Source organism: Epargyreus clarus, unplaced genomic scaffold, assembly GCF_041222505.1.
Source record: "Epargyreus clarus isolate Ecla_fem2 unplaced genomic scaffold, WU_Ecla_fem_2.2 ptg000026l, whole genome shotgun sequence".
In the NCBI taxonomy this organism is placed as follows: domain Eukaryota; kingdom Metazoa; phylum Arthropoda; class Insecta; order Lepidoptera; family Hesperiidae; genus Epargyreus; species Epargyreus clarus.
Genome location: NW_027332233.1, coordinates 1,838,446 through 1,866,301, shown reverse-complemented (window position 1 = coordinate 1,866,301; position 27,856 = coordinate 1,838,446). Strand labels below are relative to the sequence as shown.

General features: G+C 36.7%; 2 protein-coding genes across 6 annotated transcripts in view; one reads left to right on the top strand and one right to left on the bottom strand.

Annotated features, from left to right (window-relative positions):
- osp (myosin phosphatase Rho interacting protein outspread) overlaps nucleotides 1-27,856 on the top strand; it is a 310,065-nt gene that overhangs the window by 235,906 nt on the left and 46,303 nt on the right. For all 5 annotated transcript variants that reach the window (XM_073087443.1, XM_073087441.1, XM_073087440.1 and 2 more), the window contains exon 3: nucleotides 9,405-9,470. In XM_073087443.1, the coding sequence (XP_072943544.1) occupies nucleotides 9,405-9,470 (66 nt within the window). The remainder of the gene's footprint in view (nucleotides 1-9,404; nucleotides 9,471-27,856) is intronic.
- LOC140753252 (uncharacterized) lies at nucleotides 17,260-20,924 on the bottom strand. Its single transcript, XM_073087732.1, has 2 exons — nucleotides 20,744-20,924; nucleotides 17,260-18,019 (listed from the first exon to the last, which is right to left on the bottom strand). The coding sequence occupies exons 1-2, from the start codon at nucleotides 20,874-20,876 to the stop codon at nucleotides 17,457-17,459; spliced, it is 696 nt and encodes a 231-aa protein (XP_072943833.1). The 5' UTR covers nucleotides 20,877-20,924; the 3' UTR covers nucleotides 17,260-17,456.

The window sequence follows — 27,856 nt, the reverse complement described above, 5'->3', positions numbered from 1 at the left end:
GAAGTTCCTACTTGAAAGGTAGTAAAACATGTGTGGGTTGACCAGGGACTATACCTACTACTATTGCACACATATTTCTAGTGTGAATTCGTTCTTATATTTCGGTGGAAAGGTGCGATGCTCGCTGACTGACGCGTTTAAGAGTTAGTATCTGTAACTAATCAATATAACTAATTAGTTTTTCTGCACATTCCTAAGGTTGACTGATAGAAAAGGCTATTAACCATTAAGTCCGCCTTTTGTACCACATTTTTTTTAATATGGTTAATAAAGAATAAATAAATGTCCGACCATCCAATAAGTACCATCCGGTGGACTGCATGCTACATTGCTACTTCAATAATCATAAAAATGATTACTACTACTACTTTTGTGTATCTCGGGCTAGATAATTGAAATATTTTTTATTAACGTATACACGTTAGTAACGTAAGTATTTCATATAAATTTGGTTACAATTACAACAATTCTAATTTACAGGTATTTCTGCCTTTACAGCAGCGCGTTTTGGTTTGACATGTATGTTATGTATGCATGTGTAGAATGCGTTTACTCTATCGTCATATAGGTACATACATTTACAAGTGTTCCACATAACTGTCTCCACACTTATAGATACCTGTATCATTAGTTCATCAGTAAACAGATACAAGGAACTGGATCCGCATAACAATGCTCCAGGGCTGGCTACTACTAGCTGTCCCATTACCCGCGTCCGACTTTCCCCGGGCCATTGTTGACGACTGACCACGGACTCTGTGTACGGATACTCTGATTGTAGTTTAAAGTAGCGTACTGAAATGAGATAGTTATTTTGACATTTGATGTTAAACAGTTGTGCTCGGGAAAGTAGGTATGATAGGTTTCGGGTGGATGTGTCGGATCTTTCCGAATGAGTACAAGCACATCACTATAAATGAATGATTTAGGGGCGTTAGTTTTACCTGCTACCTTTTTTATGACTTTCTTTTGGACACGGATTTTTCCCCTGGGGCGTCTGAAGCGTTCTCCACCACACTGCTCCAAGAAGTATTGACGGAAGGGGCGTAGGTTAGTGGGCAACCCGTATCGTATGTTTTGAAAGGACCATAACGCCTCCGAAGATGTTTAACGATTGCTATGATAATTAAGCAGTCCAAAAGTGTAGCAAAAGTCTACTACAATAACATCATCCAGAACGCATGTTTTGACACATTGATAACAAATGCATTGTCCAATGTCCATACCAAGTTCCAATGCGGTTAGAAAGGTTATGCACCTGTGCGGTTTATCGTATGTTTCTTTTTTTGCATATAGGCATGTGATTATATTACCATCTCTCTCTGCAATTTTCCTTTAGTTATATAAGTAGAGAATTATTATGAAGGCAAAAACCAGACAGCTGAAAAATGGCCTATGTGCCTCTGCATTTTAATCAAATCCAACGACACTTCATATGTTTATTTCCCTCATACATACACGCTCGAAAGACATTACCCTCCACATATGGGTAAAAAATAAAAAGACAGCATTAAACTTAAAGAGTAGCCAATAAAGGAAATAAAGTCTTAAATGTGCGATGAGTATTCAACAACAACAAGTAGATATCTACAAATAACACAATCTTGATCGTAGGTGCTCGTTAAATTTCACATTTTACACATACCCAACTAACGAATTAGTCACCCAATTAACAATATCGCACCTCGCGGCTTTGTTCGGAAATGTCATTCATTGAAACGCGTATATCCGCCGGATCAGCGGATGCGATAAGGACGGAACACGACACTTTCGCGAGAGTGAACGAGATGGCTATCTGTGTGTCGACACCGCACTTCTCACCTATTCGCAGTGGAAACAATTAATGCCACCCCAATTAACCCGGGTTTACCCAATGTCAGCGGTTGACATTGTGTTAACTGTGTTGGGTACGGTCAGCAGAAATAGTACATTACGATACGCGTGGCCAAAGTAGCCTATTTTTGCATGGCGTAAAGTTAGCGCCCGAGCGCAGCGAGGGTGCTAAACGCCGTGCAGATAATAGGCTACTTTTGTCACAAGTATCGTATACTATTTTATAGCTCGTGTGACATAAACCCGCTTATACTTGTGAAGAAATATGAAAAAATATGATAATTATTTTGAAACTTATAAATGATTGAAACTAAAAATAATGAACTAAAAAACAATAAAAATGTGACACAACCAAAACCATTGAAATTTAGAAAATTTAGTAAATATTCTGCTCTTGTGATAAAGACAAATCTAACACCACACAGGCTACATACAGGCGTCTAGACCAATGACTTATAATGGGAACTCCACCTAAACGTATTAAAGAAACATATGATAAGCAATCACATAATGTACTAATACATAACTAATACTAGTGATACAGTAGAAAATCGATTATCCGGACCTCAGTTATAAATATTCGCGATTATTCGGATTGAGAAACGTGAACAAGTAACTTTGTAATAACCCTTACAGATCAGCCACATTTTGTGTGACATGTGCATTTAAATTCCGGAAAGTCGTCAAATCGCAACAAAATAGTTACTATAAAAAACAAAAACCCGATTGCTAAAAATATAACCTATGTTATCGCCACAATTTAGACGAATCCAACGACACATCATGTATCAAAATTAGTGAAGTCGTTTGAGTTTGCCAAAGAATGAAAAATACATACGTAACAAACATATAGTCGAAAAACATCACCTTCCTAAATCGGTTTAAATAGCTTTTCTTCATAAACTCAACTAACCAAATTTTCGATAAATCGAATGCCACAAATACGACAACAAATAGGTCGCTTAGTCGAGATTCTACTGGAGTAGTATTATGGCTAATTTTGATAATGATGTTGATTTAAATATCTCCTACTATGGTGTGTAGCGAAAAGACCCAGTCAAAACAAACAATAAAATTCGATAAAGCCCAATAGTTAGTCTTATAGTGATGCTATTGCTTAGTATGTACACAATTGTAAAAACATTTATAAATACGTCCAAAATAAAATATTAAAAGAATTATAGCTTTAAACAAAATACTCATTACTCACTTTTAATTTTTAAATGGCATTTAAAAGTATAAAACGTTCATAGCTATGTTTATTTTATATCACGGCGTGCGTAAATTGACGTTTTACGCACGCTTCGCGTGCGCAAAACCCCCATTTCCGACCCCGTAATATAAAATTTTATACAACACGCGGACGAAAAATGTTTTTCTGACTCGTGTGATTGCAGTCCTCGCCTGCGGCTCGGCCTGCAAACTCACACTTGTCAGAAAAAAATTTTTCGTCCTCGTATTGTAATGTACTATTTTACAACTGTGAGGGTAGTGTATTAATATTCGTACGGTGTAAAAATCGGCTACTTTGGACACAGAAATGCGTGGCTAAAATGCGGGTTTAGGTCACAGAGTGCTATAAAAATGTTTTTTTTTGTTATTGTAAGTGAGTATGCAGTTCACCTTTTTTTTTGTTGACGAGGGGGAAACCTTTAAAAGGTACCCGACGCCATGGGAGTGACGCCGGGTTATGTGGGATTTTTACCGCACTAAAACCCCCCCGGTGGCCGTCCTCAGCGTTTGGTGGAGAACTCCGGGATCTCCAACGGAACACAACCGGAATCCTCCTAACGCGATGACCTTCTATCGGGCTCTGCCCTGGGGGAGCAATTTACGCTCCTCTCACATCCCCTGGTGATTACAGCGATATGCGACCACACAAACCGCTGTTCTTCCCCTCGTCGCTTGCTGGTTTGAGCTCCCACTCTTGCCACCCGCAACCCCGAAAGCCCCTTTTAGTCGCCTCTTACGACAGGCAGGGGATACCGTAGCCCTATTCTGGTCCCGGTACTACAGGGACATGTATGCAGTTCACCTGCCATCTGATGTTTAGTGGTCACTAAGCATTAAGTACCTTTGATTTACCATAAATACAATAGGGTAATATAATATAGGTATAGGTATGTCCTAATTTGTTTGTATATAATTGTTATAACTGCAAATAAAGTGTCTATTCATTCATTGATTCAAATTAAGTTTACTCTTTAATAGGAATTTATAACAAAAAAATGTAGTTATCTCCTCATTTCTATTTCATAAAAGATTGATGGTCATTCTTTACTTTTATTTCGAACTATTATTTGTTGATATAACATAAATTGCACAATGCTCATTTCTTGCGAGTGTACCGTAATGATTACGATATTCTCGATTATGTTTTTAACGTATTATGTCATTCAAAACTTGAATAATATTTCTTGAAACTGGAGCGAATTATCAGTAAGTCGAACGTCACTTTACATGGATTTTACGCTTTTTGTGCCAAATTTTAAGGCGCTTACAAACGTGCAATCTTTACGGAAATTTAATAGCGTACGGTTTTTATCGCGAAGTTCTCTGCCGTACTCGTGGCAATTTTAGTATAGCCCGGTGATACTGTAGCTATACTTTGATAGGGCTACATCGTAATAGACGACTAGCGGACTAATTTACGAAGTTTAACTTACTAACTCACAACACATTGTAGCAAGGTACTATAACTGGCAATATTGCTTAGCTTTATTTTTCAAAATATTTTCAACATGATGCAATTTTTATAGATCGTCCAATCACACGTGCGCACATAGACACATTTATGAGCGCACACACACTATTTATTTATGTAACAATTATTTTGATTACTTTTTAGTACAATTTTGGAATATAACTTTTGTTTCTTTTTTTACAAAGTGGCATCTAATCAGAGGTGGCGTGTAAACTCGTCCTAAACAAGGCGCTCGTTAAACCGTGCCGTGTTTGTCTCTAAACGTGATTGAGTAATACACAGATGGTCAAAATGACGTTCACACTTGCATAATAATGGTCGCCACTGCTCGTGGTAAAATGTTATCCGGTCGCTAAGTGGACGGTGGATGGTAATGACGCATTATACTTTTAACACTGAAGAGGCGTGTTTGTTTAACTATAACCACAAAACCATTGAATGGTGGCTTGTTAGTTATATGGATACATTGTGAACTATATCACAATATAAATCTATATATAAGAAATAGACGTTATTGTTTCCGAGATTACTGCTTTATCTTAAGTTCTTTTAAACTGACTTACGGCCGCCTATACTATTCCAATTCAAAAATTAATTTAATATATGACTGAAAATAACTTAAAATATACATGTAGAGTTCGACAACGATAGTGCCCACCCACTTTCATAATCTGACACACTGTAAGTCTCATACCCCTTTTAATTTTAAACACCATAAACAACATGCCTCCGTTACCATTGAGCTATTTGACTAGTTATATGAATTGTTTAATTATTAACTTCGTGTAAACTATGACTGAAAAAGACGTAAGACATTAATATGAAAAAAAATCATTAAAATTGTCAGACTTTGTCAGATTTCCACGAAGAAAGTAGCTCTATTTATATCATAATCTGACACACTCGAAGTCATGTAACCTTTTAATATGAAGCACCATACGCATATTACAATTGAGCCATTGACTTTTCGCTTTTAGATCGCTAGCACTATCAAATGTCACCGCTATCGGCCCGCCCGACATAATTAGACTAGCTCCATTTGCAACTCGTGCTAATGTGCCGCTAGATCCACTGATATAGTCACTATAGCAACATTGTAACGTTGTATGGATTAAGGTTGTTTAAGGTGACAGAGTTGTTGTTACATAGCGCATAAAGCAAAGGGTTTATGTCTTATAAAACGTGGTAAGGTATTTCAAATGTGATAAATACATTTATTTAAAGCCAGTATCGTTTAATCACCATCATCACACTTATTTTTAGTTTGAATCAGTTATTTTGTTTCGCTAGAAGGATATGGATGTCGGCTGACGGATATGTAGCGACCATTTAGTTTACAAGAGTGGCAGCGCATTTATAGTCAGCATTAGGTAGAACCTCTGTCCTGTATATGGAGCTAGTTACAAATGGATAGCAACGCATCTGTGGCTTCTTTATCGTTAAATTTTGAAAGATTTGAATGATTTTAAAAGATTTTCATAAATTTTCTGTCATATAAAGAAACTACCATAACTTCAAAAATGTCAGAAGTAAACTCGAATATTCCTAAACTCGTAAATTTGCTAAAGTTCGAAAATATTGGATACTTAATCAGTACCTCAGCATTGCCGACACGACACTTGACTACGCCTCAAACGAAATCAAAAGTCTGAACCTAAAGAGCTACACGTAGCTTGAACTATCAAATGTCAGTGTTATCGGTGTATCGTAATTAGTCCTCAGGCTCACTGCGACGATGTGATAGTGCCAGAGACAAGGTGACAGCGCATGGATCCTGGCTGGCTGGCCGGCTGGCACACGTTGCATATGTTAACCTCTTAGCAAATACGAAATAAGATTAATAGTGAAATTATGTAAAATGAACAATTATTTATTATTTTATGAAACGCGTATTTATCTAAATTTACATTTATTTCCACAAATTAATGGAAATGAAGTGTGTCTGATACTTTAAAATGTCGCAAATTTCTAAACACGTGTGCATATTTGCACTGTAATAAAATTTAAATATATATTTTTTGTCTAGCTGTTTTTATGAGGCCACGGATAAATATTAAAGAAAATAATGTTTTAGATTTAACGATAAAATTTTAAAAATCACGGGAAGCACATCATAGAGCAGGTAAGTTGGTGTACTCATTAGGGCACTATTTTTCCCAATAATACCCAGAGACACTTTGAAAAAATCATGGAGACAAGTATAGCGATGCAACGAAGTTCCAATAATAATATCGCGGCAACATAAAGTAAAAATAAAAATGAACTTATTCTAAATTAACTTCATGTACACAAAAGCATTCATACACTATGATGAGGGCAATTATAAGAAAAGGTCAACGTGTCGTGACACGGTCAAGATTTCGCGGATTTGTATAGAAGTCGTATAAATTACAAAGTTAATTTATTATTGCCTCATAATTACACAGAATTTCGGATTGGTCTATTCATTTTTTCCCAACCAAATACGGTTAGGGTTACGCGAGGTTAAGGTTAACACTCGAACGAAAACCGCATGCAATATTCAAATATAACCTCCGAGGATCCTATTCTGAACGCAAGTGGCATTTAAAAGTCTATAAATTATAAACGGCCAAGATATTTCCACACGATAACGGATTTCGTTGCAAAAGCAATCATGAGGCGAATGCCAATCGCCAGCGGTCATCATTGTTTACCTAATTGACGGCAATTATACATTTGTTAGTTCCCACGGCATCGATTATTCGACGGACCACTTTTACTGGAAAATACCGTTTTTGGATTTTATTAAAAATGCGTGCGGTATCCGCGAAAAACTGTTTATGCTCATGTCACAGATTAAGTTAATAAGGAACACAACGCCTTGCATTGCATTTGGATCACACACTGCACTTGCATCAGTGACAGAGCACTAAGTTACATCTCATCAATATGGCGATTATATTTTTTACATCGTGTCGATTTATTTATACCACTTATGAACAAATGATTGCATTTTTCCTCAGCATTTATTATCGTAACAGAACCCAACTTTCTTCTTTGTAATAAACACGGCATGTATTTGATATTCTTTGTATACTGCGCAAATTGGTAGAATTTTAGTATAACAATTATTTTGGTCGATGGGCTTCGTCTATCTTTTTCCTGCGTCTGAGGCCCTTGCGCGTTGATTCCTCTATTAGAATGTGATTAAGTCCCGTTAGTTTAATTAGGTTGTAATTTCAAATAATTGTTGATTACATTTCTATGTATTCAACAATTAATCAATCATACTCATTATTAAGTCACGTAGTATTGTTTACAAATTAAAATAAATCATATTTCGGCTGAAAACGTGTTTCATATTTTCGAGCTCCTGTAGTAATAAATCTTTTAAATATAACATTTAAGTAAATTCTGATCCAAATTTCATGTTGCGTATTTTGCTCACATATGACGCAAGAATAACAATGATAAAATGATTTAAATATGAGCGTCGCCATAAAAGGTAATTTTTCGAAAGGACACGTCTTTAGATAATTGGAATATCTTTAGACAGACAATCGTTCACCACGAGAATGCGACCTGACATTAGGACCTGACTCAGGACGACACAGCGTAGGCACAGTTTCGACACACGAACAATGAGTACAGAGCAACCTTGGCTTCTATTATTTTACATCGGAATTATCATATCCTCGGTGCTAGAGGAACTCGCAAGTGATTATAGTAATCAGCGTTGCGAACGCATAATGAATGTCAGAGCGATTTCATTGTTTCGCCTCGTTTGTATGCAAATCTATTCCAGATTTTAGATTGGAACGGCTGTTCTTCTCAAATCCTCGCCCACTACTGTGTGTCGTTTGGATAGTGTCGCAATCAGCCAGGCTATGAATTTGGGATAGAAATTGAAATGCGTTTTTTATTGTGACATTTATTTAATGTGAGAGGTAATAAAGTCGTAGCATGTCATGCACGATGTCAGCATAATTGATTAAATTTGCACTCAAATTATTTGTTGCAGTAAATATGTACCTACAACAACCCTTAATTAGTTTAGCCTGTCAATTGTCTCCTTATATAATTACTTTCGAATTTTGATAAATTTGGACTAACTTGTTATATTTCCTGTCGTCATGTTTTAGCTTTAATATTTTAACGAACCACGCCACCTGTCAACGACCAAATTATTTTATTATGAAATCTGTCAACGAAGCTTAACAACCATACGATAGTTCATAATTAATTGACGGCATTTCATTAATTAATCATTTTAAATCTTTTTATACTTTTGTTGTACCATTTCTTGCATACTGAATTGTTTCTATACTTTTGTTCCTGACATTCGAAACGTTTATATTTTTAGACAGTCCGGCTAAGTCTTTCCTACTTGGCCACCCCAGCAGCCCGTCGCGATCGAATTGAATTTATAGTATGTCATGTTTATCTGAGTCATGGCCGGTAGTATCGCCGCAAACTAACGCATTGGGAATTATTTAAGCTCTAAACCAAACACTGTTTATGCACTTAGATTCAATGAAAAAACAATAGACGCCGTTATGAATGACTAGAGGTATTTCAATGGAGCGTTAGTGTGAAGTTGTTAGAAAACATTTGTAATAGGGGGTCAAATCTTTTTTGTAATTTATTACCACCAGAGTAGTTGCTAATTAATTTGTCATCTTTAATGATGATCGAAGATCAATAAGAGATTTACGTAGTTTAAACATTGCCTATTCAATAAAAGTCTTCGATATAAAACAACCATAAAATCTAAACTTTAAAAGATGCAGTTTTTGGTATTTCGGATTTAGGACTATGTGCCGCTGAATTGAATTGCACCATTATTTTTTTTATTGCTCAACGTGTATGAAAATGTTATAAAAATGATGATTATTTGTTGTTACAGAGATGGCAGCGGAGGTGGTTCGTTTTGTACGACGACGGAGAGCTCACCTATTCTTTGGACGAACACGTAAGTATTATTTTTTCTACCTTACTTACATTCAATATATTGTCATAAATGATTTTATAATTGTTTACTCCTCGATAATTTTGAAGATTTACATATTTCCAATTTGATAAGATTGCCGTCTTGTCGTGATCTCAGTGATGGCTTCATCCAGGGAGGGATTTTGAAGATTCACAAATCATTGCCATGTAATTCAACTGTAAACAAATGGATAACATAACCAGCCGTACTAGATATGACCTAGATAGGCAAATGTCAAAACTGTACTAGAACCATTAGCACCAGAACAGTTAGAAGCGGGTACATTTTTACGATCCTATGTTTTAATATAGGTTTTACAAACGCGATTATGTGATACTAAAACCAGAAACAATTTTATACGTAATGTAGCAGTAGTAGTTAATTTGAAGATTAAATGTTTTAAGAAAATTAAATTAGAATTAATGTTATTTGAATTTAATGCGATATCGTTACGTCCTGTTTACAAATAGCACAGTAAGAAGAAGTACATAGGCTAACAGTCACTAATCCAATAGAACTGATCAGTCTTCCTCATGTAACTAACTCGCTTAGTGTTACGGAGAACTCCGGTTATTTTTATATTGTTACTTAACGTTTTTATGTCATAAGCGTCGTTTACGGACATAGTAGAGATTAGAAGTCGCTACAACCTGATACATAACACAATTCAAGGAAAAGATTAGGGTGAAAAATAGATGCGTTCTGTGATTACGTTAGTACACCCTTTTCCTTTAGGTACCTATAACAGCAGTGTTACCTATCCACTTTTATTTTTCCGTGATACTATCTTATCTAGGGTTGATAAAAATGTCCATGGGCGGCAGTGGCCATTTATCAGGTGGTATTTCTTAGCTGGGTAGACATTTCAAAAATACACTTATGTTACTGTTTAAGATCTATGTGGTTGTGTCTGAATCTTTATTTCTTGCACTCACGACACAAGGAAAATAGTACAAATCATTTTTTTAATTATTTTTAACCTGTAACGGTGATTGTCGCGTTCAAGTAGCGGAAACCCTTACTACCAATTATGTATAGTATTTTGCCCATAAATACATTATCGAGATACATAAATACGAAATTGAACATGCAAATCAAACTGTAGAACAGTTGTTAACACAGCCATGTTTCAGACCAGTTGTTCCAATTTCTATCTACGAGTATATCTTATTAACACATCGCCCATACGGCATTAAGGATATTTCCTATGAAATACAAGTACGAGAAGCAAACGAGAATGTATTCCACCTGATTGTAAGTGGTTACTGCTATAAATATCTCGTCGTCAACCCATTAGTATCTCAATGGTGGGCCACGGATCTCTTCTTGAATGGGGCTTAGGGCAGTCTACCGCTGGTCTAGTGTGAATTAGTGGCGTTAAGACACCTTTGAAAACTGTTTACCAGACTCTCAGGCTTTCCTCGCGATATTTGCTTTCAACGCTTAAGCAAATGACAATTAATTTCTAATAACTACGGACATAACTTTGAAAAGGCTCTCCTCTATGCGTATGCTATGAAAATATATAATCCACTCAAAAGATTTGGTCCAACCTCAAGGTGGTCCTATAACCAGGGGTGGCAACAAAACTATATTTTCACATTATTGCGGCATTCTGGCAACAGAATTAAGTTCAAATAATTCGTGTAGGTAAAACCCTTAGCAAATACTTTAAACCAGATCACAAGAGCGCTAGGCACTGCTGTTGTAAAACAGCAACAGGTGTGGCGGTCTCCCAAGAGTCGGAGCACGGTTCTACCATGAATCATCTATCATAAATCATTCTGTACTTCAGTAGTCTTATAAATATGAAAGTTATGTAAATCAAAGCCAGGAACAGTTGTAAATACAACCCAGTTATGTCTGTTTGGTGAAAATCGCTATTAGAATTATTAACCTCAATAGAAACGACCGCTTCAACATCTGGGTCTGGGGTTTCGTCTGGGTACGCGTCTTTGCATGTGTTTATGGCATGATATCCTAAGATTACCTATCTTACTTTGTGATAAAAAGTGTCATGGCGTCACTAGGAATTTGAGTTCTATAAATGATAAACAGGAAAGTATGTATATGTTCTTTAATTGCAAGAAGTGATAACATAGAAATGCAGAAATAATGCTATGCCCTCTAAAATATGATTATTACGTCAAACCTTTATTTTATTGTTTGATAGAAATTCCCTAAAACTTATTGGTCGAAGGTAATTAAAATTAACAATCTAATTCACAGGAATATGATAAATTTCACATGAGCACACGATATCTGAAACAAAAGTCTCCTAATAAATTCTTATCGGTAATGGAATCCAAAACTCTACCTACTGCGCTGAAATATTTTAAAGTTGTAAAAAAATTAGAAAGCAAGTAAGGAATTCAATAACTTCACGATTCCTTTCTGCCCCACCCTTGCAATATGGGGACACACAAAAAGCTCCCATATTAATGAATTGCAAAGATACACCGCCAAATACGTACCTCGGCGCACCCATCCCAGGTACGATTTATCAGTATCAAATCTTTAATTTTTTCAACCCCTTCATACATATTCATTCGTAGTAGCGTTTTCTTCATTACAAGCGAAGAATGAATAATACACCCCTGTAAGGCGAAAACGATATTAAACTGTATGTGTACGAGAATGAAGTTGGACTTATTGTGGCCATAAAGTAAAGGTATGCGTATGTTGATGAGAAAAGTGGTATGCGAAATATTTTTATTATAATATGCTTAATACTTTCACCGGTCAGGTGACATCGTAATTTCCTTTAGAATAAGCAATTTAAATTAATAATATGAACAGCCTTGCCAAAATGGGATTTGTTTATCGCAGTATGACTGAGTAAGCATACCTGTCTGACATGCATATAATCAAAGTAGTTGTGGGTCCGTGCGGAGGTAAAACATTACATTTGATAACATTTTTTCTCGCGGATTTAAAGGTAGAGACAGTAGTTAATCTATAAAAGACTAATATTGTTCTTTATATAAAATCCTGAAACTTCTAAGGGCTCTAAAATATGGACTATAGCCAGCGACTGCGGTCGATCCTCGCTGACAGTCACACATTTACACGATGACGCTTGTACGTAAGCTGCCTAAAGTAACAACGGATACTGTTTGAATGTACGTAGGATTCGAAGTAACTACGTGAAAACATCGACGTGCAAATGGGTATAGTAGGAGTTCTCGCGTTTTCTAATTACTCGTTCTCGCTCCCGCTTCGATCGTTACGCTGTCATCACGCCAGATGACTAGCTCTTCTACAAAAACTGGACGGAGGCTGGAAGCAAAAGTAGTTGCATCATGCTGGAATAACTCATATTAGTATACTTAGGATGTATGGGTATGTAATAAAACAAACTGCGAGTACTTTGATTTAAGTTCCTGTGATTTATGTTATGTTTGTTTTTTTTATGTAATCATAGAAAATATTAAATATTGAAATAAGTCGCTTTTCATGTTAAATATATTATCTTCGGTCAATGAGAATTTAATAAAAACTAAAATGTTTTTTTTTTTATTAATTGTTAAAAACATCCCGTACAATGTTGTTTAAAAAATATATTGGAAAATGGTGAACCTTCCATTCATGGAAATAACGTGGGCGTATAAACAAACATTAAAAAGTACACAGCATATAAATTAAATCGGAAGCCACACAACATCGCTGTTAACAATTTAATTTGAACACGACACCAGCACTGTATTTTACGATAGTTAATCTAACTTGAATAAGGCAGCAGTGGTAGCTCGTTGTCGTCGCGGCTAAATAATAATTTAATATGTTGAATTCAGCGCGACCATGTAGGGTAAAGGGACCAGTTGTCGGCCGGCACACTCATCAGCGCCGTCCGTAACGTATTGCGTGCCACTTAATGTGTGAATACGGGAGATTTGCATCGCTAAAATAGAGAAAGGTACCCGCCGAGCCGGTTGCGAAGAAACGACCCCCGATATGTTTATGATCATGGAATATCTTGTTAAGAATCATCTGTGCTTAGAATTAAATTCCTACACCGCTAATTTATGTCAATTTTAATAGGACTCGCTTAATGATCAGAATTCGCAACTGAAGTATCGAAATTAATTAACTGCGGCTGCTCCATTAGTTGGAAATCGTTCATACGAAAAACTATCTGTAGCGTTCTCATTAAGGTGTTTATTTATTTATTCAAAATCATTATACACATTCATAAACAGACCCTAGTAGGGCGGCCATTTCAAATTGCTTACCATAGTTACCTTATAAATATTAATAATACCAGTAGAATAAAGTTGTAAAGAATATATTACTAAGGTATTCTAATAATTACAATTACAATACTATGCTTGTGATAAATATCTGCGTTATTTCATATTTTTATTGTATTTGTGTAGAGTAATAATTTATTTATTACATGTAGATTACTTTTATTTCAATTAGTATTATCATTTTACTGTATTAAATTGTATTTTTAATATATATTTTATACAATCTTAGCTAACTTCTTTACTCACTGTTTTAATAACTTAATTTTACTTTCATGAAATATATTTACGGAGTTGAGCATAACTTTTTATCGGCATTAGTAATCAGATACGAGTAGGCACAGGTACCTTCCGCCCTTCGTCATCAGGGACACTGCATGCATATGCAAACACAGCTCATAAATTAGTGTGAGTGCTAATGAGAAACGCGGAACCGAACGGCAATGCAAAACAGGAGTGTGGGTGCCGGCTCTGCCTTCAACGCAGTTATGATTTGTGTACTCTGTAATAGAGAAAATATTATTTTATTGATGCTGCACGCGGACGGGGCCGGTTCTTAGGTCAAATCTTATCATGCTGGATGTACGCGGAGTAAATCTTGGTGTCAGTTAACTTGTTTAGGTATATACTCAGCGCGTTAATAGCTTTTCAGTTATTTGTCTTTTTATTTTTATTCAGTTTAAGTGGCAACAAATGAACATGTAATCCATCTGGTAGTAAGTGCTCGAGTATTCATTACCACATCGATATGTTTCCTCAAACAGAGTTGATGACCCATCTGATGTGTGTCCCCTCAGATGAATGACTCCAGTTTCTTAATAACAATTTAAGTTTAAATTCATGATTTTAAAGGGTTTTCAGTAGAAATAACCTTCAGGCGGAATACACTAACCTTTTAAATCCACAGCCGCTCCGACTCGAGCATCTAAATAGGTGTTTACAAGATTAGCGCAATCGCGGAATACTCAGACTGATTTATAATGACACCGCTATGTCCTGCGCTTAGGCTTAAATAAGAACACTTGAGCTTATAAGAAAATGTTAAGATTTTTAACCTCTATGCCAAACATAACTCTGCGGCACCGATGTCTTTAACATGTTCGAGCTCGATCTTTCACATCAGCAACTTAATCAATACCATTAAGGTCATTCTTACCGTTCGCGGTGTTGATGTATTTCACGTTATAAATTGATACATGCGTCAGTACGAAGCCCCAGTTTATATTGGATTAGATGCGAGACACCCTACAAGTTCGCCCGCCGGTGACCCGCTATCGTAACCTATCGCGAATTAACACCACAACATTCTCGCATCCCCAATCCGTTCAGCAATTAGTCAAACTTCGTGTACAAATAATAAGTGTGTACGTTTTTGCAACTCCTAAATGCCACGGACTCATCGCATTGTGCGGTAACAATTTAAATATTCCCAACGATCGCTCCGAGCGTCGAACAAAAGTAATTGCTACGCTAATTTAGCTGTAATTATTCAACACGTTTGCACTTAAATACGATCGTCATGACGCTTACGACAATACCGCTCGCGTCGCAATTGTGCCTTCGGCTCCGCGGGTTATTCAGTATTGCACAATTACGCCTGACTATTTTTCTTTCGGTCGTACCACTGAAGTTTTAATCGATACTAATGTCATGGTTCAATTTCGCTCGAATTCACCTGGGGTGACTCAACTTAATTGAAATTGAGCGTCTTACAAATGGCATACGCCAATTATGCTGTGTTTTACCTTAATCTAGCCCTCGGGGGAATATTTTAGTAGCGTTTTCTTAAACATTGCTGGGTAATTATTGATCGGTTATAACATTGCGCGTGTGGGAAGCGGTTCACTCGATATTATCTCTGTTGCAAATCATTTTCGTAATTGCCGAGTAATTAATATTTGTACTGCACTGGGCTACCGTCAGCTGCAATTTGTATGCTGTTGAAATTGAATTCCGCCTTAACTGAGGTTTTAATAAGTCCACATATTGGTTGTATTAATATTTCATTAGTTGAATCGAAACGTATTCAATATTTTAGCCATATAAGGTAGGGACAATCGCTAAGAGCACTATCAGCGTCGGTTTGTTGCGGCTATAATTCATATTACGAAACGGTCGGGTGCCCCACGTGCGTCCGCGCCGGCGTTCGCTGCTGGAATGCGGCCGCGGTGCGTTGGGCAAGATGCGCCGGCGCACCCACGGCGATTCACCTGCGGCTGCGCGCACGCTTCCGTGTGTTCGGCCGAATTAGTAGCAGTTCACAAAACCATAAACTATTGTGTCATCTTTAACGAGTCGCGACAAATGGATGACAATTATTTTAAAGTAAACATAAGCTGCGCTATATGCAGGAACTGATGGCTATGTTTGATTAATAAATGACACAATTTACGCGTTAAACTATCATTATAATCATGAAATTACACTACTTAAAAATATTGTCTGAAAATGTTCGTTGAAAAGAATTGAATAATTATTCCATTTCAGTGATACCCGCATTATCAGCTTGTGAGCCCTCCCGTGGTCGGTGGTATATAATCATAAAATTATCACGAACCCCAATCCACTCGTATTGACGTAACGCATTATTGCACTACTGCAACACAACATTTCCTGCGAAATAGAAAATTGTTGGGAAAAGTTGCGTCAAGCCACCATTGTGGCCGTTACCCTACTTCGCACTTACGTTACGTTGGTATGTTACACTTTTACACCTCTGATTGGCTTGGAGTTAAGTAGATAAGCTCAGTGCTTGCGTATTCTATGTATTTACAACGGCTGCAACGCTTTTGGATCCCACGAGTCTCCTCACACATGGAAAGGTCTGGAAAGATCTGAAATCTACTTCATTGCTTTGCGAATTCGTGACAAAATGCACCTATAATACTCAGGATATACTCAACATATGGCAGTGATAGCCTATTGGTTAAGAAACTCGGCCTCTCGATCGAGGGGTCCGAGATTCAAATCCTAGGCACGCACCTCTGATTTTTCAAAGTTATGTACGTATTAGAAATTAATTATCACTTGCTAAACGGTGAAGGAAAACATCGTGAGGAAACCTGCATACCTGAGAGATTTATAAAATAAAAAAAAAATCTCAAAGGTATGTGAAGTCTACCAATACGCACTTGGCCAGCGGGGTGGACTATGGCCTAATCCTTCTCATTATGAGAGGAGGCCCGTGCCCAGCAGTGGGATATTAATGGGTTGATGATGATGAATACTCAGGACAACTGCTATCTGCTGACAACATCCGTAACTAAGGGCTACCACATATTCACCCACTCACGGATTGTTTACTGTTTGAATACATCAATAATTTTTCAAATTATATTACTCATGCGATGATCTTATATTCTGTCAACAACGTAACTAATAAGTAAGTTAATAATGACAATGACATTAAGAAATTTTAAATTAACGACCTCATAAATAACTGCCTCAATTGACAAGAGGTGCTTTAAAATTTTATATTATTGTATTATCGTGTATAATGATGTAAGTGGAATTAATGAAACATCTTATGTTCGTATTATTTTTATTATCAACTTTAATGCGTTTACAAAATAACTTAATTATTACTTAATAATCTTAATTAGTAATCAGTACCTACTGCAAAATTATTATCAAAAAATTTGAGTGTATAAAACTAATACTAATGTTTTTTTATAATCACACTGGAATCATTGTTAATGTCAAAATTTTGTTCCTAACTATTTTATCCCGTGCTTTGTTTAGCGTCATTAATTTGCGCTTGTACGAAGGCCTTAGTGTCACACTCTTCCGAGTATTCGTTCTCGACTAATGCGTTCAGTAACCAATGATTGATCTTACCCCTAAAGTGCAGTCTTTGTATGTCGGACAGGTTCCTCATCGTTGGCAGCAAACTCAACAGGAACATGTAGTCAGTATCGTTCTTCAAATGTTCGTCGGAATTTGACATATTCGCCGATCGATCGATGAAATCAGCGAGTGAGGTTAGACTGCGCATTATCTTTTTGTATTTGATCGATGTGTGCTTCTTCGAATCCCCATTCGATGTTCCTACGTCGTATTTACTCTTCCTCCTCTTCAGCGGTCTGCCCTCTGTTTCGCTGTCGGATTCTGACTCCGCTGATTCCTGTTTCGTCTCCGGCTTCTTCAGGATCTCGTCTGTGAGGAACTGCAGTTCATTGTAATGCAGCCAGGAGGAAAATGGCACCTTGTTGGACGCCAACTTCTTTACCTCCTTTCGGAATTGATCCTTTAAGTGCTTCCAACGTTTTTTAACCAAATTCCAATCTGAAACAAATATATAAATATATAAGCACATTGAAATAAAACTTCAGTTTCATTTGCAACCGTTTTCAATTTTACTTTTAAAAAATTACTACCTACTAAAGTGGCACATTTCTTCCCTTTGAGAGTGGAAGGGAGTAAAATATGATAGGGCGCGGGTGAAGCGACTTGCTAAAGTTCGTTGCACACTTATTAAATAGCGCTTTGAAATGTCTCGAAGTATCGTCATATCCTTCAAAATGACACACATTATTACTAGGGACACAGGGATTACTAGTAGCATCAGTATTCTAATCAAACAGTGCCCTTATTTCGATTTCGGCTTTGTGTGTAAAACGCACGTGTGTATGTGTAACGTGTAGGTATGTAAAAAAAGTATTTCTTTTTATGCTTATGCAGTTGCAAAAATATTCATGTTTTTTTAATCCCTTAAAAAAATATCTCCTTTTGGATAAATTTTCAAAATATTTTTTTATCATTTTATGCTGTGCGCTACTATTGTGTTACTGTTAGTTTTGAGTACTTGTTATTTTTATTGAGGTCATTACTATGTCAACGTCAACACGATTATGAAGTATCAAAATAAAATAAAACAAATTATTCATATTTCACTTTATATTATTCTGCTGCTTACATTTAATTTAAACAACTAATCTAGCAGTCTCTAATATAAAATTGTGTAAAAATATATAGCACGAACTAGTAGGCCAGGCCTGTATAACATACTCCAAAACCCAATAGAGTGACTATCCTTCCAAACTTCGTAGAAGGGTCACAAAATCGCACCTTGTTTGGGGCTATTATAATAAAAATGTTTCTGGTGTCTATTGTTTCGTTCCCCGGTGCTCGCTGCACCGTGGGCCCACGTGCGAACATTCGCCGGAAGAAAACTATAGTTAATCAATATTATTACAAAGTAAATAAAATAAATAGACTCCTAGTGGGTAATTATTTACAGTGCTTTTTTACGCTCCTAACCATACATTAAAATTCCACAGTGGGCACCACAGATAACAAAACAATTATTTAAATGAATTATATAAATGTCCGTTTCATCGATGTTGAACACCGAACACCCAGCGTGTCAGACTAGTGTGGTTACCGCTGCGCTACGCGAGTAAAACATAGACGTAAGTCTAAGTGATAGGCACAGACTAATAATCTTCCAATAGAAGTCTACTTATTTACTTTGTGATCGCTTCTAAATTGTCTATACTCTTGTTACAATTAAGGTTAACTTAATCATGGCACATACACTGGTTGCGCCTCTAAAGGTAGAAATTTCCATACCCTGTCTCAACAAAATGTAGCTATAACTACACCGATATTTAAACTGAGTTGATTGCGCACTTAACGATAAGCAAAAAATCATTGGATAGTTATTAAATTAATTATTCAATGAATAAATATCACTCACTATCTTTTAATTGACTTTGACTGGTTTATCGCTTTCATATTCTTCTCGCTTAATCGCTAATACCTCGCGGTTAGACAAGTCACCTATCACAGTATGCCTGACCTATTTTCTCTACCATCTAGTCGGTACAAATGCTTATTGCCTAGACTCTTAAATCTAAAATATCAGTAATGCTATCCTGTCTGCGGTTGTGTGTCCTCAACGATACTCTGCATGTACATCTTGTAATCAAAACGATCTGTGAACTCGTTCTGCGTGACGATTTCCAACAGCCAATCGTTGATTTTTCCCCGAAACTGGAGTTTTTGTATCTCCGTCAACCTTTTCATTATGGGCAGTAGACTCAACAAAAACATGTAGTCTGAATCGTTCTTGGACCCCTCGTCTGTCGTCTGCAACCGGGTTTCCATGACCTCTTCCATCGCGTGGAGCCTATTCAAAATCAAATTCAGTTTCCCCGAATCTGGATTGCCTAGTGAGCTGCGAACGTGGGATGTATTGTGTTCTATCTTTTTAGGTTTCTTAACTTTTAACGGCGCATCGTCGCTGTCGGAAAGCACCCTGCTCTCGGAATCACTAACCGCTGCGCTCAAGTTCTCACTTAAGCCAACCGCTTCTTTTGACAAGAAAGCCAGGTCGTTGTAGTAGTGCCAGAACGATACCGGTATGGTCCGCGTCAACAATTTCTTTTGCTCCTTCCTGTACTGGTCCTTGAGGTATTTCCATCGCTTTTGTAAGGTAATTTCTGCAATAACATAGCTTGAGTTAGGTTTGTTGACGAGTACCGTGGGACGTATGATGTGAGCTGTTATGCGCATTAATTGATGTCTAAAGTTTCACAATCGTATAAATTGTGAAATAGTATTAATTTTACGTAAAAACTAAAAACTCTACCAATATTATTTAATTCATAAATATTATATTAAATGACAACGCGACGAATACTCAAATAAGGCTGAATATGACGTAAACGATAAGAGCGTTATTTCGTTTAACAAAAACGAAATGCGCTCACGATAACAAACCATTTTTTAATTGTAAACAACGTTTATCACGTTATCAAGTAAAATTCGTCGGTCGGGTCGGCCACGCCGAACCGCCTCGAACCGGTCCCCTCATGCATGCGGCGTCACGCCGCGCGCGCCGCCATTTTGAACGCGCTGCGGAATTTTATCGGCCCCGAGCGCTACGACGCTATGACGTCGTGCTGAGTAATTACACGCGATGCTCCCCAACTTGAGCCGTGTAACGTTTTACTTAGCTCGGACAGACGCTACGGGTTCGTCTACTTATAACAACAACATACGCACCGTCAGCTTTCAGTTCCGCGGCGATCTCCTTCCAGGTTCTTGCGCTGACGACCCTCTGCCTGTAGAACGGGTGGGACGACTGCCATAGCTCCGGGTGGGCCTTGACTTTCGCGATGATTTCGTCGAAGGACATAGCGGCCGCTCGCACCGCTCGCCGGTCGCGCACTGCCCGCTCGCCGCGCCGCTGCTCCGCTCGCCCGCCCGCCCGCGCCCCGCGTGCCCGCTCGCGTCGTAGATATTTCGTCCAACGCTCGACTCGACACCGCGCTCAATCGAGCGTTCGTCGCGTCTTAAAAAAATGGAACGCCGACTCCGTGGGGCTCAAAACTTCGGGTCCGCTATTGTTATTCACTCGCTTGTTGTGTTACAATTGCTCAGTTTTTAATCTACGCCGCGCACGTGTTAATAAAGTCGTACCGGCCGAGTTGACGACCGTGTACCGGAGCAATCAAAATACTGGTCTAACATGCCTACGGTTCCGGGTTCGATCTCGGCCAGCCAGATATTTAATGATGGTTTTAGATCGATTCTAAGTCTGGATGTATGTTTGTATCTGAGTTCATGGCATGGAAATTTTATTAGGGATCTATGAGCGTAAAAAGCGTCGTGCTATAATAAGTAGGTATCTAGATTAATCGGAATTACCTATTAATTTAAACTTAGGTTTGAGTAATTAAAAGACAATATTCCTACATAACAACATAAACATGTAGATATATGTCACAAGCAGTACCGTAATACGACGATTACGCAAACAATAATAAAAGCGGACAATGGCATACTTTACTTATTATACTTGACTACACGTATTTACGCTATTTACCTACTTCTTTTCGGTTCATTTATGTAGTTGTAACTTGTGACTGCTATTACGAGAACGTAGTATAAAAGTTTGTTGATAACTACAAAACATTACTTTTATCACGCAAGAGATGGAACTCTCTTCTGTTATATTAAAGGAATTATGCGAGTAATATGTCATATACGTCTACATATCTGACTATGACGTGGGTTTAAGAAAATGCAAAATGATGTTCCAAAAAGCAATACAGCCGAACATAGTACCTCTTTTTTGGAAGTCAGTAAAGATTGATGATACATTAGCGCCCCTGATGTTGCGAATGTCCAAGCTACATAGATCACTTTCCGTCTAGCAGCAAGTCTTATCGCTAAGTTTACGATAAACAAAGGCATTCGTATACTTCTATTTTTTATAACCTTCTTTCTTTATAATCTTTGTTTTGTTCAAATTTGTCAAAATTTAGTGAAACGACAGCCACCGAATAACAATAAAAATTAAAAACCTTACCGCTAGTTCATTATCCTCTTATGAGATTACTTAGTGGTGTAATTACCGTGACCGTAAATTCGTAGAAACCTTAACAAATAGGGTCCATAAAATAATTTTTTTTTTTTTTTTACAATATAAGAGTAGCAGACGAGCATGCAGTCCACCTGATGGTAAGTGGCTACTGCCGCCCATGGACATCTGTAATCAACCCCAGATAGGATTAGATATTCCTACCTGAGGTCGGCCACAGATGCGCCGCTACCCCTGAGGACTAAGCTGGAACGCCTCGGAAAAGTCTGTCTCCCTTACCACACCCTTCAAACCGGAACACAGCAGCGCCTAGCACTGCTGTTATAAGGCAGAAATAGGTGTGGCGGTGGTGCCGCCGGAGTCGAACCACAAAGGGTTCTACCACCGTCAAATTTATTACTTACAAATTTTAAAGGTTTTATTACTGTGACAAATTAACGAAAAAGCTTCAACGCGGTACAGACAATTAAAAATTATTGTCATCATCAATTTTACTTCTTACTTAATCTGATGGGGTTCAATCCTGCTTAGACTTATTTATGAACTCTTTCGTTATTTGAGATGTGTAATACCTGCCTCAAAATATTTAAAGTATTCAGATAGCGCCTACTCATACATCGCCGGTAAAATTATCGCGGAAGCAATAATATTTTGGCCTGATTTTCACACGTCCATAGAGCACTTTACAAATGTAAGACAATAATGTAAGACAGCATAAAATAAAATATATTATAATCACATTGGGTAATGGTATCTTATCTGATAAATAATAATCTTATCTAAATTTATTGATGTTCTGATGTCATAGACCAAAAACTGCACCCAAATGACGTTGTTCGATAAAAAACAACTATTATTAATTTGTGCGTATTTTGCATACTGTTCATACTGTGTATATTCTATACTGTTTATATTCTTAGGTGTTTAGTTGGTTCCAAATCTCAAAATCATAAATGGAGGTAACTAACACACGCATAAGTTTCGGATAACATCGTGAAGACATTAAAGTATAAATGAACTTACTCTATGTAGATACGTCATGATTATTATCTAAACAAGAATAAATGTAAACGACATTTCCTTGCTCGTATGTGCGAACGTGTTGAAATACGAGATTTTATCTCACGTTACTAGATTAGTTTAATAACATTGTGTAAAGCTTCGTGCAAAATAGATTCAGATTGAGATTGTGTTCGGAAGCTGTAAGGAAGTATTGTCAACGGTTTTGTTACTGAAACACCGACGTGGAAGCCTCCGTTTTTTGCCTTTTTTGCCTGACTTTTTGCCTGACCTGCCAGAACTTGCTTGCACCGAAGTAGTTCAACACGCTGCTCCAAAGGATTATTTTTAAACTTAGAAAGTAACACAACACCTCAATTTAAAATTTTATCTCATCTTTTAATACCTACCTATTTTCCAAAAAAAATAACTATTAACATCCTTCGATTTAGAACAGCAGCGTAAAAAGAGAACATAAGGCAGAAATACGTGTGACAGTGGTACTCAAAGTAATACCTCAGACAGACCTCTTGGCTTGACTATTTCACATTTAAATGCTCAACAAATTTATTTTAAAATATTTAATTGTGTAAGTCACAAAACCAAATATGTAGCCTTAAGACTAAAAGTTTCGTACCTGACCGTGAAATAAAATTCGCAACCAACATTGATATTACGATAAATCTAAGTCCATCCGTCATAAATATATCTAGACTGGCATATAAGCAAAAGGGAAAGTGGATATTACGACCGTAAACATTAATATTCTTTATAAGTGTAATCATGTATCACAGATAAGATAGGACCGTGACAGTGCGTCACATTTGGTATGCAACGCGCTAATTTATTATAATCTATTCATTAATGTCATAAAGTGGTTATGGAATTCGTAATTAGATAGATTTCTTTAACAATGCTAATAAAATATTGATTTAATTACAACGTTTCTCACGGTCCCGATGTACACATCCTGCTGAATGAAAATCGTCGTGACTTATCAGAGTTTGAGTTTGAGTGGAAGTCCATTGATGACAGTAGCTAAAATCAAAATTGTTATTTTTATTCGAAGATTCGTTACAAGTATTTTGTACGAAATATCAAAAACATGTCAATATTTTTGTATATACGTACCTTTAGCACTGCAGTATCAATTTCTATCCTTGGCTGTGACACCACGGCTACATCTATTCTGGCATATAGCAGTGGATTACTACGGTCTTGTGGTTTTGAAGACTTAGTTCAAACTTATCGTTAATTCCAATGAAAATTCTCCTTAACAATTTATGCACTTATTAAAATTAACACTGACTGACAGACAGCGCACAACTTAAACCAGTCAGTCTAAAGCGATATAAGAGTTATTTATAACACAGAGAAGCACTAAAAATATTTTTTGTGCATCATTTATAATTTATTCCTTTATAGGATTGCTTATATAAAAAAACTTATAAAATATTTGGTCTAAAGTCAAAGATCAATGGCGTCATAGTTTTTTGTCGTACTGCCTTCCAAAACCAACAGTAACATTATTCCGCTGTGCTCTTTCCCCGTATAAAAGTCAAAACTATTCCGATGAAGAAATCACAGTACTCAAACCCCTGTCAATCATAGCTCAAAAATTACAGGGACGGCAGTCGGCTCACGGGTCCTATGTACCAGGTAGGGCCATTACGGTAGAGATTTCTACCTCTGCATAGCAACGAAATAACAGAGTTGGTAATAAATAGTGATTTGCGTCGGCATTCGGCCTGGAACGTCGTCGCGGAAACGGCGGGAGGTGGGTCTAGCGGCCCGCGTCGCAGCCGCGTGGCCCGTGTCACGAGATAACGGCGTTTTTGCTAGTTAAGATAACATAGGTCAACAATTTTTTTATTTTTTTTTGTGCATGAGTTTTACTTAATATATTCTGATTATATAAGCAAATATATATAAAAAAATGAAATTACAAATCGATAATATTTGCTTTTATAGAAATTAGAGCAATTTAACATTTTTTTATTTTCGAGTCTAATAAAGTCGGTCTTGGCGCACTAACGTTGACAAAAGAGTGGCAAGGGGGCAGAGTGTAGTGTTTCTTGCATCGCTCCTTGTGTACGAAAGTAAGTGATTGCTTATTTCAGTGGAATAACGTAGTTCATTTTTTTTTTCGTTGTATCAGTCTGTACAAAATGACTTCGAGAAGTTGTAAACGAGACGCCGACTCATTTTATTATATTTGCGGCGAATTTATGAAAGTAAGAGAGAATTAGGACGATTTATGTACAAATTTAAAGATTTCTAAGGCATACCAACTTACTTCCATCTGTATACTGTATACCTGTTAAAAATCAAGATAAAATGGGCCTCACATATTGTGTCAGGTAACACTTGCAGAAATATTCTGGACGGTGAGTTTATATTCATTTTTTTATCTTTATAACTATTTTATAATTACTTTATATAGTTATAATACGGTACCTTTTATTGTAGGTTGGTACCGAGGTGAAAAAAGAGCAATGAAGTTTGCTGTGCCAAGAATTTGGAGGATAGGTAATCAGTAATCATCGCATAGATTGTTATTTTTGTATTGTGAATCCACTCAAAGATAAAAAAATCAAAGAAAACATATTATCCGGATCTACCAACGACTGTTTAATGTTCATTAATAAATACTTGCATTCTATTTTAAAATTTCTAGTATAAGAATGTATCATTAATTAATGTTTGTGTACCTTTTAATAAATTAACTGTGTCCATTTTTATGTATAGGGTCTTTCATTGAGCGTTTCCTATCTTTAAAATTATATAAAACAAATTGTGTGTGATATATTATCGAAATTTTTTAATCGTTTAAAGGACCTATTGCTGCCATTATGTGTAGAATATAGCATCGTTCAAATGTCCGCACGGCTTTTATGGTTATGGTCTGCAAAAGGCAGAGTTCTTATGGGCGACGGGAAATCGACTGTCTCAGATTCTAGTGCACACTCACGGACAGCGGCGATGTTTTCGGCAAATCTTCCGTTTCGTTGATATACGGATGTTAGTCAATCATTTAATGACCCAGTAGACTTCAATTTATCCACCAGATTGCGAATAGTCCTCTCGGTAGGACGATTATGGCGACCACGCGGTAGCGCTCGATTGTAGCACGCGTTGCCCGAACAGAATAGCTTTTTGATACAATAAATTTATTATTTGTTCGTGTTGTTGAATGCTATAATCATCCATGGTAATTTGGCAAAACAAACTGAATAAATTAAAACTAATTTGACAGATGTTGCTTCAGTAAGATGACCGTTATCAACTTTCAAAGTTCGGAAGTCCTTGTTAGAAGACCCTATATTTTCATTAATTTGAATTTTCCAATTTGTACACATAAAAGTAAATTCAGAACTGTTTTTTGTTCTTTTTCTTATTTCTAGGTATAAAAGGAATAAAAATAACGTATGTATAATCCATGCTCAAAAATTCTGTAGACCGGTGTAATAGACGTTAATGTTAATGGACCTACCGTGTAATGTTTGTCATGCTAAGCAGTAGACTACGTACTAATCTTAGGTTACAATTACAAACAAATCTTAGGTTACAATAATTTGTTATTTAACATATTAATTATATAACTTACCGGTTGGTATAATTATATAACTTACCGGTTTGGCCTGTATTTGATAAAAGTAAATAACTAGAGTAAAAGTCCATAGAAATATAACGATTTGGGTTCTTATCAAAATATAACCGAATATTATGGAGTCATAATCATATTACTATATTAACAAAAGAAAAATGTCATTGTTATTATCTGACTCACAATACATAGTTTTGTTATTATTTTTTCTTCCTAATCAGTGTCTTACATTAGTCAACAATTACAATACGTCATAATTTTACTACTTCTTTACCTACTTGCTGTGTGTGTCGTACATACAGCTTCGCGCGATTTTGTAGTTATGCTATCAAATAGGTACATATGACAGTTCTTATGTATTTCGAATTCATTCACTTGAATAATAATCTTATTTATTTGAACAATACTATAAGAAATTAAATCCGTAATCTAAACTAAACATAACCTACAATTTTAAAGTTAAAATATAAATAATAATAAAATTAAACTTATAAAATAAAAACGTGGTCCAAAACTCTGGCTTGTGGCATAGTCTTATATTTACTTGAATAGTCTTCACGACTAGGTGTATGAATAAGGTAAACGTATATTACACGCTACCTCGTATAAATTGACCCACCCGCCAGCAATCATTAGCGGCCGCGGCGCCCGCGACATGCATACAGGCTGCCCGCGATGTAAATGCTGCATCTCAATCTGCATAACACGGGTAAAGCGGGTCACCGTGGGACTGCATGCCGACTTCATGCCATGTTCTGCATCATCGCCGACGGTGCCGCAGTTGTGTAACAATGCCGACAGTTCTGTTGCTTGTACACGTACACTCATGTAGTGTCTCATTAGAGTAGGTTTTAACACTTTGACTGCAGTAGGTGTAGTATAATGGTCAGTAATGTACTTACATTATCAATAATATGCCTACTTAGGTATATCGAGTTGCTGTGTTGTAATCAAATAAATTCATTTACACATTCAGGTAATTACACATTCTCAATTATAATATTTATTCTAAATACAAGTTAATATTAAGTGATGATAAAGAGTCTGGTAAGGCCGATATCCACTGAGTAGGACAATACACGGTGACGTATGAAGAATCCCTTTTTTTAGAACTTGGCAGATACGCTCCCCCATGTATAGAGATTAAGAGACTAGTAATTTTTCATACAAATATCGACCTCAATTT